The sequence below is a fragment of the Pelophylax lessonae genome (assembly GCF_965119305.1).
Source record: "Pelophylax lessonae genome assembly, chromosome: 2".
NCBI classification, from domain to species: Eukaryota; Metazoa; Chordata; class Amphibia; order Anura; family Ranidae; genus Pelophylax; species Pelophylax lessonae.
Genome location: NC_138769.1, coordinates 305,502,230 through 305,518,760, shown reverse-complemented (window position 1 = coordinate 305,518,760; position 16,531 = coordinate 305,502,230). Strand labels below are relative to the sequence as shown.

Genomic DNA, 16,531 nt, shown 5'->3' with positions numbered 1-16,531 from the left:
AGGATCTGACAAGACAGATGATGCAGGGGAGGGCAGGGGGCGCTATATACTAAGCTCACCCGGAAAACATAACAATCAGGGGAGTGCCGTCGACTGCGATCCCGCAAAGGTGACGCCGACCAAGGGCTCACAAATGGACCACCCACTGGACCCCGCAAAAAAACAAGGGGTCGCCCTCTGAGCCCCTCCATAGGAGGTCCGCATGATAGGAAATAGCCCCCTTAAAAGGGGGCCGCCCGCCGTGATGCAGACGTGCAGGCAGGCTACCCTGATGGTCTTGCAGCACTAAAAAAAGGTCTTACACAATAATGGCAGCATGGCTGCCATCAAAAAATAAACCACCCCCACAGCATTACCCCTTTCAGGGGAGGCGCCAAGCTGCACGGCTTAAATTTTAGTGGATGCCCACCCACTTAGGCGCGAGCCCCAGCAGAGCCAACCATCCAGGGGCAGCGGAGGGGAGGGTGAATGCCCAAACGGAGGGTAATGGCTTCAGCCACCCTCACCGGGGCAACCCCACATAGCTCCCGACCAGTAGGCCGCAAAGCCGCGGCCTAATTATTTTTAATTTAAATTTAAGACCTCAAATAGAGACAGAGTCTCTTGCAAGCGCACTGGTCACTGGAGCTACCGAAAAAAAAAAATGTAACAGAGTTTTTCTACCCGTCTATCACAATTGTGCCCAATTCCCATCTAAGTTCTGAAAGGAATTTCAACTCTAAACCCTGCATAAATTGAAACATCTTTTTTCCCCTGCCCCACCCAGTGCCTTAAAATGCTAGCTGTTCTCCAAGGGAGAACCAAGGAAAACCTCCAAAAGGAGAAAGTTGGGCTGGGCTAGATTATACTTTCGGTTCAAACCATCCCAGACTACTAAAGTTGCTAGAAAGACAGTCCCCTGCATTTAAGCTGTAGCCATGACGTGTGTGCCATATTTCTGCCTGCTAACATCTTCCCCTCAGTGACCCACAGTTTATCCTGGGTATTATAATTCCAGTTGATTTTACACATCAAAGCATTCGCCTGGTAAAACAGGGTAAGATCAAGGAGGCCAAACCCTCCATGCAGTTTAGCCCATTGCATGGGGGCATATGACAAACGAGGAGGCTTGCCGTTCCAGACAAAAGAAGTATGTGGCAAGCTCTAGGTGATTAGGTCGTCCTGCCACTTAATAGGAAAATACTTCTCCAACACCTTCCTATCCTCCCATGAAATATAATTAGGCATTATGACTGATGTTCCTAAATTCATTTTAAAGTCGGACAAAGCTTTTAATCACTCCAGATCACCCAATAAATTCGGGAGCGGTACCCAGGGGTTAACAAAGGAAAAAAGGACATCATCGGCAAAAGCGGATGGAGCCTACAGTAATCCCCCAAGATGTTAGAATTCTAACTCTAACCTTGCGCAAAAAAACTTCCATTACCAGGATGAAAAGTAAAAGGGATAATGGGCACCCCTGCCTGAACCCATTAGCTAAACTGAAGGGAGATTAAAAAGAACCTGGTTCACATTTACTTGGGCTGTGGGGTTAGAATAAAGAGCCTCAATCTAAGCCTGCATCTTGTTCCCCAATCCGAGCCTTCACAGTACCAGTAATCTTAACAGCCAATCTACGCTGTCAAAGGCTTTTTTGGCATCAGAAGAGAGGAGTTCTCTGCCTTCCCTCCCTGTAACAAAAATCACTTAATCTCTATAAACTATGTTCCCGATAAACTCCTTAAAGCGATTCGCTAAGATTTTCACAAGTATCTTAATATCAAAGATTAACTAGCTCTGACAAAATGCTGCCTCCTTCCCTTCTTTTGGGAGAACCGTTATGTGTCCCCAGAGTGCATCGGGTGGAATAGGGCCAGTCTTGGTCAGTGAGTTGAGGTAGAGCGCATACAAAGAAAAAATAACCCGTGCACTTATGCAAATACAAAAAGGTTAAGCTGCAAACACATAAGAGAAAATATCCCTCCCAGTGAACATAAATATAAAAAAGTATTGCGCTATACCCAAATTACAAATATCAGTGACATAATTGATATATAAAACATATAAAAACAAAACCCAAAAATGAATCTCATAAAGTCCACAGAAAGTCCAAATAATTATGTCCAATATGACCATGATAGAGTGCTCATTAAGAAAATTGAAAACCAAAAAGTGTCACCAACAACCATCGTCACCTGAAGTGTGATAAGGTGCTTGCTTACCAGATTACCATGACCCTCTTTTCTCAAGAGAAGTCATGTAACATAAGGAATCACTGCACGCCTGCCACTCTCCTTCCCCCTGCTTTCTCTTAACAACTGTGTCTCCACCACTAGGCAAACCAACCAAAACTCCACATGAGGGTATTCATGTAAAGAAAGAAGAAAAGCGCCTCTCTATAGTGCAATAAAAGCTGGTAGCATATTTATTAAAAAAGTAAATACACTCACATAAATATAAAAAACATAAGGATGTATAGGAAAATCACCAAACAAGGATAGACCTCTAGTTTTAGGAACTCAATGACGTTGGCATGAGCCTTGTGCAGAACTCGACTTTCTGTGGACATTTAACAATTTTAGAAAATTGCAATGGTTGAAGATTGAAACGTAAAGGTTATTGTTATTAGGATTTAAGTACAAAATGGTTTATGTAGTAATTATATACATGATTTTATACAAGTTGAATTTTCCTTTAAGCATCCTTTTGGTTTCGATTTCATCTAAAGAGGAACCCAGATGGTAATTTGCCCTATCCTGACCACATTACAACTTTATAAGTTTTTGTATATCTTTATTGATACTACTTGTTCTTTTCTATTCATATGCTGTAGTGCAGGAAACACAGCCAATATGTACAACCCCAAAGCATAAACTGCAGGTGAAAAATCTTAGGGGTTTATTTAATAGCACAGCAATGGACAAAATGGGCTTTTTCCAAAAGGCAGTTACAGCTGTTTCATATGAAAAGGGGGTCCTGTATTATCTGATTATTAAAAAAAGACCTAGGCATGAAGAATGCTACTTGGGAATGACAGTTTTGTGTAATTGTACACTGCTTCAAGGTTGGATCAGTACATTTCCAGCATGTATTGTTACCAATCAGAAATAAATGCTTCTATTTCTCTACTTAATACAATGCACAGTAAGGTATGTAAAAGGTCAGGATGGTTTTGTAAGGATCTTGAAATTCAGTTTTCCCTTACCATTGAAGCCAAAGATGTGGAAAACTATGTGTTATAATATGATAAAGGACGAGACATAATAATGGTTGGTGTACATTTATAGGTGGTATGATTTGAAGCAAAATTTATACTGCATTTACAGCATGTATTGTGTTATTACTGTAAAGTAAAGTTATTTTTATTAACGTTTTTGCACAATTCCTCTACTATATACAGCTTTGACATGTCTCCTTGCACTAGTTAGCTGTATTTCATCCTTGCTGAATGAATGCTGAGATAAAATGAACTACTAGATAAGCCACCTAGAGACTGTTATATTCAGTGAATCATTATCACTCTTCATTGACTTGAAGACTTGAATTGATGTGAGCAGCATTAAAGCACAATCATCAAGAAAGAAGCGAAGCATGTACTTTATATGTATGTTTGTATGTATGTATGAAGCACATAAATTATGGCTACCCTCACATAACATTTAACTAAACAAGGTTTTTAAAATAATACCACACATAAACAAGACTATCTGTACTGGTTGATGAAGTAGACTAAAGAAAAACACTTTTAAAGCATAAGCTAATTTTCTTAATGGGTTGATATAACCAAAAGTGACAGGTAAAGTGATTTAGCTCTGCTAAATGAAAAATCAGTCTAAAGCAGGGGTGTCCAACCTGCGGCCCAAGACGGCTATGAATGCGGTCCAACACAAAAATGTAACTCTTACCCAAAAATGTTTTTTTTTTTAATAAAAATGCGTTCAAACAGTGAACACATGCAGCTGAAGAAAAATGTGACAGTGTCACTTTAATGGACTTATAGAAGATTTATATTCCCAAAGAAAGATATCCCACTCTTCACAATCACACCTTATTCATGTCATAAGTTTTCGGCAGCGCCTATATTTGTAAGCAACTATTTTTCAAAGGGCAAAATTAGAACCAAAATATCTGATGAGCACCTTGAGAAATCATTGATAATTGCCACTACCTCCACCGAACCAGATACTAATGCGTTATCGCACTAGTTTTAGCCCCCCCTTTTATAATTACAAAAAAAATTAAGTTGTATTACTTAGATAGGCACATTATCTATATCAGTGATCATTAACTTGTGATCTGCCTGACTTTTTCTGTTTATCAGCTATCCTTATTGTTCGTGTATTTTATGTGTGGCCCAAGACAATTCCTCTTCTTTCAATGTGGCCCAGGAAGGTCAAAACGTTGGACACCCCTGGTCTAGGTGGAAAATCAGTCTTTAATGACCCACAAATGGCAACATAGTTCTACAAATGTAAGTAAAAACTAGGATAGATAGATAGATAGATAGATAGATAGATAGATAGATAGATAGATAGATAGATAGATAGATAGATAGATAGATAGATAGATAGATAGATAGATAGATAGATAGATAGATAGATAGAATATTGTAGTTGCTTGTATCTTTTAAAAACAAGGTAATTTATTTTTTCGCTCATATTCTGTAAGTGTTCCTTGGGTTTCTTCAAGCTTGGAAACTGAACTCTAACAAGTTACTCATAATTATCCCGAAGCTGTAAATCAAGCATGTAATCACGCACTATATTATGGGGACTTAAGGCAGAAATTATGATGGATAATATAAACAAGGATGATTCATGTGACACATGTAATTCTCAGCCTTGATATCAGAGAATGGCTGAAGACCTTGACAAAACGAGTCTTGTGATAAAAAACACACTGTTTTTCCAGTACACTGACTGACCTTTTTGCTTACAAAGACATACATTTCAGCAATCATCAGCAAAACATGAAAAATAAATCCAGGCTTGGCTCAGAAGGGACAGCTGAACAATGGATGCCAGACATTTACACTTCCTCTTATTCATGGCAGTTGAAACCACAGCGGGGAGCAGATTTATGGGTCCTAAAGACTATTCCTATAAAGAAAAGGTGTATGCGTTTGAACTGTGCTTGTTCTCTAGTGAAGAAGCATTAGAGAAAAAAAGATGAGTAGACACACAGATTGATGTATCTCAAAACTCTTTGTGATAGTTATGCTTCTCATCTTTTTGTTGTTCCTGTATATATACTTCCATGTATTTCTTAAAGTATTTTAACAAAATGGCATCTAGCACATGGGCATAAGTAAAATAAAACAGCCCAACCAAGGCTGTCTATAGACAGTCAAAGCCCTTGAGCTGCCTGACCTCAAAAATGATCAAGTCACAGCACATTTATTTCCATTTCTGTGGAATGTTAAATTTCATCCCTTACAACAGTCAGAATAAGTTCTAATAAGTTGCTATAGATACTTCAATTTCTAATTGCTATTTTGCCTTTTTAAGCAGAACTAAACCCATCAATTTAACCATTTCCCAAAACTGTTATATTCAAGGCATTCTTTTAGCTGAACTGCTAAGCCATCAAGTGATGTCATAATTGTTCACATGTGCAACACCATGGCAACTGCAGATCAGCGGCTAAGATGGAAGCTTCCATGGCTGTAAAGGATAGGAGGATTTACTTCTGCTGTAAAAAAAGTCAGCAAGAGTATAGGCTGGTTGTTTGAAATGATGCCTATAAATAGGTCAAGAGGAAACCAAACCAAAGTGAATTGCACCTATGTTCTACAAGAGCAACATTTTTCAACTTTTATTATAAAATGAAGCACTCCATGAAGATACTTAACAAATGCCCCTTTGGAAGGTTCAACTTAGCCTATAATTTACTTATAAGTTTTTATTTTCTAGAATTGTGAAGGGTTTATCTCAAGGAGCTTAAAGTACCCAAACACGATTTAGAAGTTCTCCCACGGGATTAGGGCACCTTTCAAAAGGACAATGTCAGGCAGCAAAAAAAGGATTTTTAATACAGAAATGTTGGCTTAGTGAAAAGTATGTCAATGTACAGTATAGTATACACTCAATACTTGGTCAGGGCTCCTTTTGAAAGAATTACTGCATCAATGTAGCGTAGCATGAAGGTGATCAGCCTGTGGCACTGCTGAGGTGTTATGGAAGCCCAGGTTGCTTTGATAGAGACTTGCATCTCATCTGTATTGTTGGGTCTGGTGTCTCTCATCATCCTCTTAAACGATAAACCACAGATTCTATATGGGGTTTAGGTCAGGTGAGTTTGCTGGCCAATCAAGCACAGTGAAGCCATGATCATTAAACCAGGTATTGGTACTTTTGGCAGTGTGGACAGGTGCCAAGTCCTGCTGGAAAATAAATGCAGCATTTACATAAAGCTGGTAAGCCGAGGGAAGCATGAAGTGCTCTAGAATTTCCTGCTAGAGGGTTGCGCTGACTTTGGGCTTGATAAAACACAGTGGACCAACACCAGCAGATGACATGACTCCCCAAATCATCACTTACTGTGGAAACTTCACACTGGACCTCATGCAACTTGGATTCTGTGCCTCTCCACTCTTTCTCCAGACTCCAGGACCTTGATTTCCAAATGAAATGCAAAATGTCAATGATGATTTGGGGAGCCATGTCATCTGCTGGTGTTGGTCCACTGTGTTTTATCAAATTCAAAGTCAGTGCAGCCCTCTAGCAGGAAATTCTGGAGCACTTCATGCTTCCCACTGACTAGCTTCATGGAGATGCTGATTTCATTTTCCTGCAGGACTTGGCACATGCCAAAAGTACCAATACCTGGTTTAATGGTCACATTATCACTGTGCCTGATCGGCCAGCAAACTTGCCTGACCTTAGCCCCATAGAGAATATGTGGGGTATTTTCAAGAGGAAAATGAGAGACACCAGACCCAACAATGCAGACGAGCTGAAGGCCACTATCAAAGCTACCTGGACTTCCATAACACCTCAGCAGTGCCATAGGCTGATCATCTCCATGCCACGCCACACTGATGCAGTAATTCATGCAAAAGGAGCCCCGACCAAGTATCGAATGCATACTATATGCACATAGTATGAACATGGACATACTTTTCACTAAGTCAAAATTTCTGTATTCAAAAATCCTTTTTTTTTTTTATTGGTCTTGTGTAATCTTCTGATTTTCTGAGATACGGAATTTTGGATTTTCACTAGCCATAATCCTCAAAACAAAAGAAAGAAATGCTTAAAATATATCACTCTGTGTGTAGCGCATCTATGTAAAATATATAAGTTCCACTTTTTGAATTGAATTACTAAAATAAATTAACTTTTTGATTATATTATAATTGTATGAGATGCACCTGTATATTGAGGTTTTTAGCCTAACTTGTTGACATTTACACTCCCTCCCCAGCCACTGTGTCCCTCACACAGACATGCACATAACCGAGGATTTTTGCAGTGGAGTAAGTAGAGTCTGATGGGGAACTGAGAGGCTAGTTCCTCATCAGTGCAAATTCTGGACGGACCCTCTGCACACCGCTATACACCCTTTCCAGCAAACTATGCAATGAAAAACAGGGATTTTTTAGTTCACACATATTGCAATACATGCCTAAACTGGCCAACTGCGTTGAAGTATTCCCTCTTATAGCTAGTCCTTCACTGCTTTGCCACTGCAAATGCTACGGTGGACACCATGTCAACCTGGGGCATAAAGACACCTAGCAGTTTGCCTACCTTTTGATTGACAGTGCATGGAAGTGGGCAGATCTATAGCAAATATTTAGGTCAATAGCGACTTTCAAATCTGCCCACTGCTGTTTGCAGTTAAGCTTAGATCTGGTCGTAATTACCACCAGCTTCCTAATCTGCAAAGTGGCGGCAATTCTTTAAGAATCTGCTACTGTCATTTCAATATTTTTCTATAAAGGCGAGAATTAAAACTACCTGAATTTGTTGCCAGTGCTGGTGATGTTAATGAAACTGGCATTAATGCTTGCCTGAATTAGGTGCAGGTAGTTTTAAAGAAAACTGCCATACAAGTGACATAAATATTTAACTGAATTGTATGTGTATCCTAAACAACTGTGATATGTTTTTTCCCATAAAAAAAAAAATACAAAAATCACTTTTTATCTGTATTGTAAAAACACTTATAGGTAAAGTCGATCCGAGGAATATCCGATTGTCTCTCAGGGGATCAGGAAGAAATTCTTTCCCCTGCTGTAGCAAATTGGATCATGCTTTGCTGGGGTTTTTTGCCTTCCTCAGGATCAACTGTGGGTATAGGATTGTGTATAGGGTTGTATGATTTATTTATTTTTTCTTTCCCTTTTATTGGTTGAACTAGATGAACTTGTGTTTTTTTCATCCAGACTAACTATGTAAGTTTTGTGGTGGATTGTGTTGATAGCAGCATCTGGTTAGCAAGCAATCGGTAAGGGATGCCTGTTTGAAGAGAGATTTCACAATCAAATCCCTCTTTACTATACTGCAACAATGTCCTGGTATACAGTATCACCTGCTGAACACAACATGCCCTGTTTTTTTGCTGCACCACAAGGCACAGCTTTATGTCCACGGCAACCTGCATGGAGCTGTCTGGTATCCACTTCTGGTTTTGACAGGCAGCTGAAGGGAGTTACAAATGTGCCTCAACTGTCTGTTTTTCATTGGTCTTATGTAATATTCTAATTTTCTGAGATACTGAATTTTGGGTTTTCCCCAACTGTAAGCCATAATCATCAAAATTAAAAGAAAGGAATGCTTGAAATATATCACTCTGTGTGTAACGCATCTATATAAAATATATGAGTTTCACTTTTTGAATTGAATAACTGAAAAAAATCAACTTTTTGATGATTTTCTAATTTTATGAGATGCACCTGTATGTCCATTTTGCTTTTTTTTTTTTTTTTTTTTGATGTGCACATCTAGATGAAAACAGATAGGAAAATAAACAGGTAACAAAAAATATCACTTGAAACAGGTTTTTGTGGAGAAGCTGCTCTCTCTTCTACACATTGTACTACTAGGCATCTACAAATACATCCTAGTTCAAACTGATTAATTTCTATGGAGAACAGAAGCAAATAGTTGTCCAATTTGATTTTCTGAATTATTATTACCAGTGAGCATTGAATCAATTATTGAAACAGGTGAATCAGTTAACTACCAATTTTTACAATTCTCCTAAATGTATGCATGCAAAGGTGTCCACTATGTAGAGAATCATATAACTCATATAGTAACACAACTCTAAGGGTTTACTATATTGCATGATTCTCTACAGATTAGAAAGATCTGCGTGCAATGGAATAAAGATTTCACAAATCGCAGATTCTATAGATGAAATCATCATCAATTATTTGTACAAATACCTACACTGTCAATGAGTAGATTATTTGCACTTCATTGAAAAAAAAAATAAAATATATATTACACACACACACACACACACAGGGGATTTATTATGGTATTCACACACACATCTCTGTGCAGCTACTGAGTGATCAATGTGTTCGGTCTTAAAATTGTCACATAGCGGGCACACCCTACTGTGTTTCGTTCAGTAACTGCAGGTTGCTGCAAAGAAAAACTAAGTATATGCTTATCTCTAAGTTTGGAATGTGGTTGACTTACTAAAGAAAAATACATTTTCCCAGAGCTTTGGAAATGTGGTGCAATTTCGCTTTTAAAAAACAACCCAATCATGTGCAAGGAAAAGAATAAAAAAAACAGCATTGCTAGTACATGGTTGGATGATGGAAGTCAGCAAAACATCACCACATTCACTAAGCTCTGGGGAAAATTCCAATACAAAATGCAACTTCCCTTGCAAAGTGAACAGTTTACCTTTAGTAAATCAAACCCAGTAACAGTTTGTGACAGAAAATGTCAAAAAAAACTAAATTAAATTAAAAAATACAGAGCATGTAGTATTTTTCCCTTCATTAAATAATTTTTTTTACTTTGAAAAAAAATTGCAGCTCAATCTCTAAACATACAGCAAAAAAAAAAAAAAAAAAAATCACAAACACAAGTTACAGTATAAATGATCATTATAAAATAAATTAGCTCTTCCGTATCCTGACTTAAGAGAAAAATGTAGACTAAAGACAAGAACTGTAGTAGGAACAGAACTAAATTTTTAAAAAAAGAAGAATTAATTATGAAGTAACTGCATTAAATAGGACCACATTATTTTAAAGTGCGCATAGAGTATGGAGAGCAGATGGACCCAGCTGTGTGTCCTATTCCAATTCTGATTACTTTCCTTGTGTGTGCAGCTCATTTATTCATCGCAAGCTTACCCCATCCTAAAAAAAGACTGCACTAAAATTAATGGACTGCTGCTCAGCTAAGACAATGCCATTGCTAGACTAAGCTTGACAAGAAATTCACAAAGATGATTCTTAGGAATGAAAAAAAGTACGAAGAGTTTTTTTAATGCGTCATGGCATATGGGAAATAACCTGGAAACCGGATTCACACTATTTTTTTTTTTTCTCTAAAAGACAATGGTTTCTTAAAGCAAAATGAATGCACATTTTGAGTTGTAGTGAAGTGTTAAAAGTAATCTTTAATATAACATTTATATTATTGCCCTTCTGTAAATTTCTTATTGTATTAAATATAGATATTTGTAATTTAGTCACTAGGGAGAGCTTTTAGTACCCCAGTGCAATTACAGTCTTTCCTAGCTGTAGAGAGACAATACATCTTCATTGGGAGTGCATGGTCTTTAATGAGTCTTGCAAGCTCATACGCTTGCATAGTGAGAGGGAGGATAAAGCCCAACCACCTGTAGCACTTTAAATAGCCTGCTTAGCTAATGAGCAAAAATGACATCCACCATTTTCATGTTCAATCACAAATTATACATAAAAAGAACCAACCCCCCCCCCCCCAAAAAAAAATATTATATATTTAACTATTTAACACTTAGATATGTTAAAATATAAAGCTAAGAGTTTTACTAAATTTCTACTGTGTACTAATTCTGACATCCTTTTGAATTTAATAGTTCCCAGTTTAGCCACTCGGAATAATAATTAATTTAATATAATTGACATTTATCTGAAGCTCTTTTTTCCATCTGAGTAAGGCACACTAGGGTTAGAACCTCTGTTGGCTTTTTATTATCGTCTGTGTCTCCATTGTCTCATCCTCTCTGTTTGTCCTTTCAAACACTGTAACTGGGACTAAAGGGGTAGAAAATCTAAAATGTTAGTTTTTTTTTAGTTAAAGCTGAATTCTCGAGAAAATAAAAGTTTTTCCACACTGCGAAGGTTAATAGCTGGCTTTTGTCATGAGGAGTAGAAAGGAGATATATTACCGAGCAATTGAACATGTGTACCTATAAAGTGGCCAGTGAGTGTATTTATCTGATCCTCCTAGCACAAGACTGGTCCTTGCAGCTCCTACACCTCTGCGCTCTAGCGGTCTTGAATCCGTACATCAGCAAGCCCAGAGCAGGCTCCATAGACCTGCTCTGGACGTGAGGATGCCAGGAACAGTCTACCACTGGACCATGGGGGGGTGGGGCATAGTTTGCCAGTGGAGGACCAGGTAAGTATAAAGGTTTCTCCTCTCCACAAGACAAAACCAGCACTAAATCCTTGTGGTTTGGGCACAGCCCCACTGCAAGGGATAAATGGGATTTTTGACTTACCGTAAAATCCCTTTCTCTGATGTGCATTGACGGACACAGTTCCTGATCTTCTTACTATTGCGTTATACTGCCCCCTACAGGAGTAGGACACTAGTCAGAAAAAAAGTCTGGCTACACCTATGGGCAGTCCCGGGGGGGTATACTCCCTCTCTCTGCTATAGGTTTTTTTACAAGCAGTGTCAGAAGAATTACAACTCTACAGAGGGGTGGGTACTGTGTCCGTCAATGAACATCAGAGAAAATATTTTACGGTAAGTCAAAAATCCCATTTTCTCTTTCGTTCATTGACGAACACAGTTCCTTATCTTCTTAACCATTGGGACGTTCCAAAGCAGTGTTAAACAGGAGGGGTGGGAACAGCAAAAAATTTATTCCCAAGGTCAACTATAGCCAATCAGGAAAATGGGAGCTCAACCAAAGCAACTGGAGCTCACCTGAAAAAAAAAACACCCTCAAAGAGGACCAGGTCAGCCTGCAAAACCTTGCAGCCAAAGGAAGCCTCCGCAGATGCCAACACATCCACTTTATAGAACTTTGTGAAACTGTGCACCAACAACCAGGTGGCCGTCTTGCTAACCTGCATCACTGACGCCTTAAGGAGGAAGGCCCAGGAGGCACTGAGCGTTAAAGTAAAGTGTTGACAGGGAAAGGAGGAGCCTGTCCCCTGATGAAATAGGCTGTCTGTCTGATCCATCTGAAAATGGTCGCAGAGGAAGCAGACAACCCTGTCCGAGGTCGATTCGAGAGCACAAATAGTGAGTCTGACTTCCTAAAAGACTCCGTAGCTGCATGGCATACCCAAATTGCCCAGACCACATCCAAGGCATGAAAGCCAATTTCCTTCAGATGTTTTGGCCTAGGAAACAGGGGGGCAACACAATATCTTCATTTAAATGAAAATCAGAGACAACGTTTGGAAGGAACGACGAACAGGGATGAAGAACCACCTTATCTCTGTGAACCACCAAGTAAGGTGAACGACACGAGAACGCCACCAATTCCGACACCATGTGCGCAGAGGGGACAGCCACCAAGAAGGCCACCTTCTCGAACAGTGTAAGCAGGGGAATCTCCCGAATGTTCTCAAAAGGAGGCTTCTGGAGGACTGAGAGCACCAAATTGAGGTCCCAAGACGGCAACAGAGACCGCACTGGAGGGGCCAAGTGCCTAACTCCCTGAGGAAAAGTATGCACCAGGGAGTATGTGGGCACAGGCCGTTGACAGAAGACTGCTAAGGCCAACACCTGTCCCCTGATAGTACTCAAAACCAGTCTGCCCAACACACCCCCCCCCCCACCGTACCAAGCCCGGTGAGGCCAGTCTGGGGCCACTAAGATGAATGGAATCACTTCTGCCTCAATCCTGCGAAGAAGTCTTGGCAGCAGCTTGAGAGGAGGGAAGGTGTAAATCAGACAATACTGACCCCACAGGGCCACCAGCGTGTCTGTGGCGTCCACCAGAGAATCCCAAAAATGAGCCACAAACTTCTGCACCTTTCTGTTGAGCCGAGAGGCCAACAGATCCACCTTGGGAATGCCCCACCAGAGTCACAACTGATGAAACACCTCTGGATGAAGGAAATTTCCCCTTGGTCCAATGCCTGCCAACTGATATCTGCCTGCCAGTTTTCCACCCCGAGGAATTCTATGGCAGAGAAGGTTAAAACGAACCATTCTGCCCACCTCAGAATGCTGGCTACCTCCAGAGCCACCAGCACACTTCTTGTGCCCCCCTGGTGATTGACATAAGCCAAAGTCATAGCATTGTTCGATTGAATGTGCACTGAACATCCCTGAAGACAATCCGTCCAATGTTCCAGGCACAGTCTGATTGCTCGGAGTTCAAAAACATTGATAAGTAGTCTGGACTCTTCCAGTGTCCAGATCTCCTGAGCAGAATTTTTGCCAAGGACGCCTCCCCAGCCGGATAGGTTGGCATCCATGGTGACCACTGTCCAATACAAGGGGAGGAAGGATTTGCCCAGCCAAAGTGCCGGAGAAAGAAGCCACCATATCAGGGACTCTTTTGTTCCCTGGCTCAGCCAGATCTGATTGTCCAGAGACTGCGGAGTCTTGTCCCATTTGGCCAGAATCTCTCTTTGCAGGGGCCTCGTATGGAACTGTGCAAATGGAACAACCTCAAAGGAAGACACTATCAGGCCCAGCACTCCCATGCAAGTGGGGAGGGATGACCATCTGCTGGACAGCAGGAGATGATTTTCAGCCTGTAATTTCTGGAGTTTGTCCAGAGGAAGGAGCACTCTGGCTAAGGCAGAGTCTAGAGTCAGACCCAGATAGTCCAGCTTTCGTGGATGGAACCAGAGCAGACTTCTCAAAATTCAAAATCCAGCTGAACTCCCTCAGAGTTCGTATGGTGATCTCCAGGTTTTCCACTAGAGCAGTAGGAGACTTCGCTCACAGAAGGAGGTCATTCTAGTAGCCCAGTACTGCGAACCCCCATTGGCGTAACAATGCTAGCACCAGGGCTAACACTTTTGTGTAGACCCGAGGAACAGAAGCGAGATCAAATGGTAATGCCACAAACTGATCATGCTCCTCTCCCACGGCAAAGCGGAGGAAGTGCTGGTGGTACATATTGGAATGTGAAGGTAAGCATCCATGATGTTGATAGAGGCAAGAAAATGCCCCTGATGCAGAAATGCCACCACCGTACGAATGGACTCCATTCTGAACTTCTGCACCCGCACAAAGCAGTTCAGTGCCTTGAGGTCCAAGATGCACCTTGCCTTCCATCCTGGAAACTGTAAACAGGTTTGAGTAAAAACCCTATAAAGTCGGAACCAGAACAATCAGCCCCTGAAGTAACAGGTCTTGTACCGCCCCAAACAGCCTGTAAGCAGTCCGGGGACAGGCGCAAGTTGGAAGGAAAAAAACCTTCATGCTGAAGGAGCCTTGTCCGCGGGTCTGGAGAAGCCTGCTCTCAGCTTGCCAGACAGGTTAGTTTGGATACTCCAGAGGAGGCCCTGAAAGGCTTCTAGCCCTTGTCAGTTGACCCTGAGGGACGAAAAAACTTATGAGCCGAGAAGGAGGGCCCACGTCTACAATGAGAGTCCTTGCCCTTAGTAGCCTGCGGAAGAAAGGTACTCTTTACCCTTTAGAGACCTTTAATGACGTCATCAAGGGTAGCTCCAAACAGGCGATCTCCTTGAAAGGGGAGATCAGTCAAGACCTTTTTAGAAGTCTGGTCCGCAGACGGGTATTTGAGCCACAAGACACGCCGAAGGATCACTGCCGAAATGGAGAGCCAAGTCACTATGGGAGCCACATCCAAAGAGACATCACAAATAATCTGCAGCCCCTTGACCAGCTGCTCCACCAGCTCACCAAAGGTAGGGGGAGTTGTTCTCCCTCCAGGTCAAGCTTAGCCCACTCAGTCAGAGTTTGAGATACCAGGGCAATGGTGAATACCGGTCCCAGTGCCCAACCACTGAAGAGTGTACATATTGCAGGCTACAGCCTCCACCTTTCTGTCAGCCAGAGCCTCTTCAACCGGAATCATGGGGCTCAATCTGTAAATCGGAGGGTCCACCACTGGAACAGTCTACTTCATAATAAGGCACTCCTCATAGGGGTATCCCCTAGCCAATTGCTTAAGGACCCCCAAGGGGACGCTTTGGTTGTCCCCACACTTTAGCGACAATTCTGTCAAAATAGGCAGGGAAAGGAAACACCTTTGCCGCTCTAGATGGCTTGTGAGTGCCAAAGGGAACCTGCGCCTCCATCGCAGCTGCGTCCTCCATCTTCAGGGTCTCACGTACAGATACAATAAGTGCGTCCACCAGATATGCACATGTTGCAGATGTGGAGGAATCATCCTTACTATCTGAGGATTCTAGGCGCATGTTCGCAGACCCAGTAGGGTGACCCATGCCGCGGCAGCCAAATCAAACTCAGGATCTGATGAGACAGATGAGGCAGGGGAATGCGGGGGTGCTTTTTGCTAGCTCGTCGCCTGAAAGCCACCTCTACCCGGTACACAAAGAAATTCAGGACTGCCATCAGTGCATCAATGGATAGTTGGGACCCGGAGGACCCCACAGCATCAGAGAGGGGATCAGGTTGGGAGATGTGCTCCAAAGACTCCATGAGTCACCAAAGTACCTATAGCAGGGAGAGGGAGTATGCCCACCGAGACTGTCCATAGGCATAGCTAGACTTTTTTCGGCTTACTGTCCTACTCCTGTAGGGGGCAGTATAAGCCAATGGTTAGGAAGATCAGGAGCGATGTCTGTCAATTAATGAATGAGAAAACTTTTTTTGCCCAGAGTTGGGATTTAAACCAAGAAAATAAGTTGTAAACTATTTTGATAAGGCTGTAAAATAGCCTTTGAATTATAAAAGGTGGTCCCACTGCCCATTGCAATTCCATCTTAAAATCTGTATTAGCAGAAATATTCAGACTGCCACTGCTGACTACATTATACTAGCAGCTTTATTTGAACTTGACTGAATTTAAAGTTAAACTAAAGATAAAGTTAACGTAAGCACCCCTGTCTTTGTTAAATGATTTATCTCCACCTTCTGACAGTTTTGATGGACAGTTTGGTTTGAAAAAAAGCAGACTTACTGGTAAGATCAACAGGTGAAAATAAAGGAAAAAAAAAAAAGAAAACGAATGCAGTGACCACATTTAAGAATTATTAAGTGTCAATATAATAAAACTTTTCTTTTTGAGTTAAACACCACTTTAAATGGTGAAATTGACGTGCTACATTTAAATGGAAGCACTGGTTTATCCATTCCACCGCTGAAATTCTTGATTAAGGTATATGTTCCATAATGTGCAAATGCTTTACAAAAATGTGAAAATACTTTTCGCTGTGCTGAGTTCAATTAATTTCACT

The 16,531-nt window shown here is 41.1% G+C and overlaps 1 protein-coding gene across 3 annotated transcripts in view; it reads right to left on the bottom strand.

Moving 5' to 3' along the window:
* The window catches only part of ACACA (acetyl-CoA carboxylase alpha), a 525,165-nt gene that overhangs the window by 273,548 nt on the left and 235,086 nt on the right, over positions 1 to 16,531 (bottom strand). Inside the window, exon 29 of one of the 3 annotated variants that reach the window (XM_082245776.1) lies at positions 4,670 to 5,078. The exons of the other annotated variants lie outside the window; for them this stretch is intronic. Coding sequence (XP_082101902.1) covers positions 5,066 to 5,078 — 13 coding nt within the window. The 3' untranslated portion in view covers positions 4,670 to 5,065. Of the gene's footprint in view, positions 1 to 4,669; positions 5,079 to 16,531 lie in introns of those variants that run through there. 3 annotated transcript variants of the gene reach the window in all.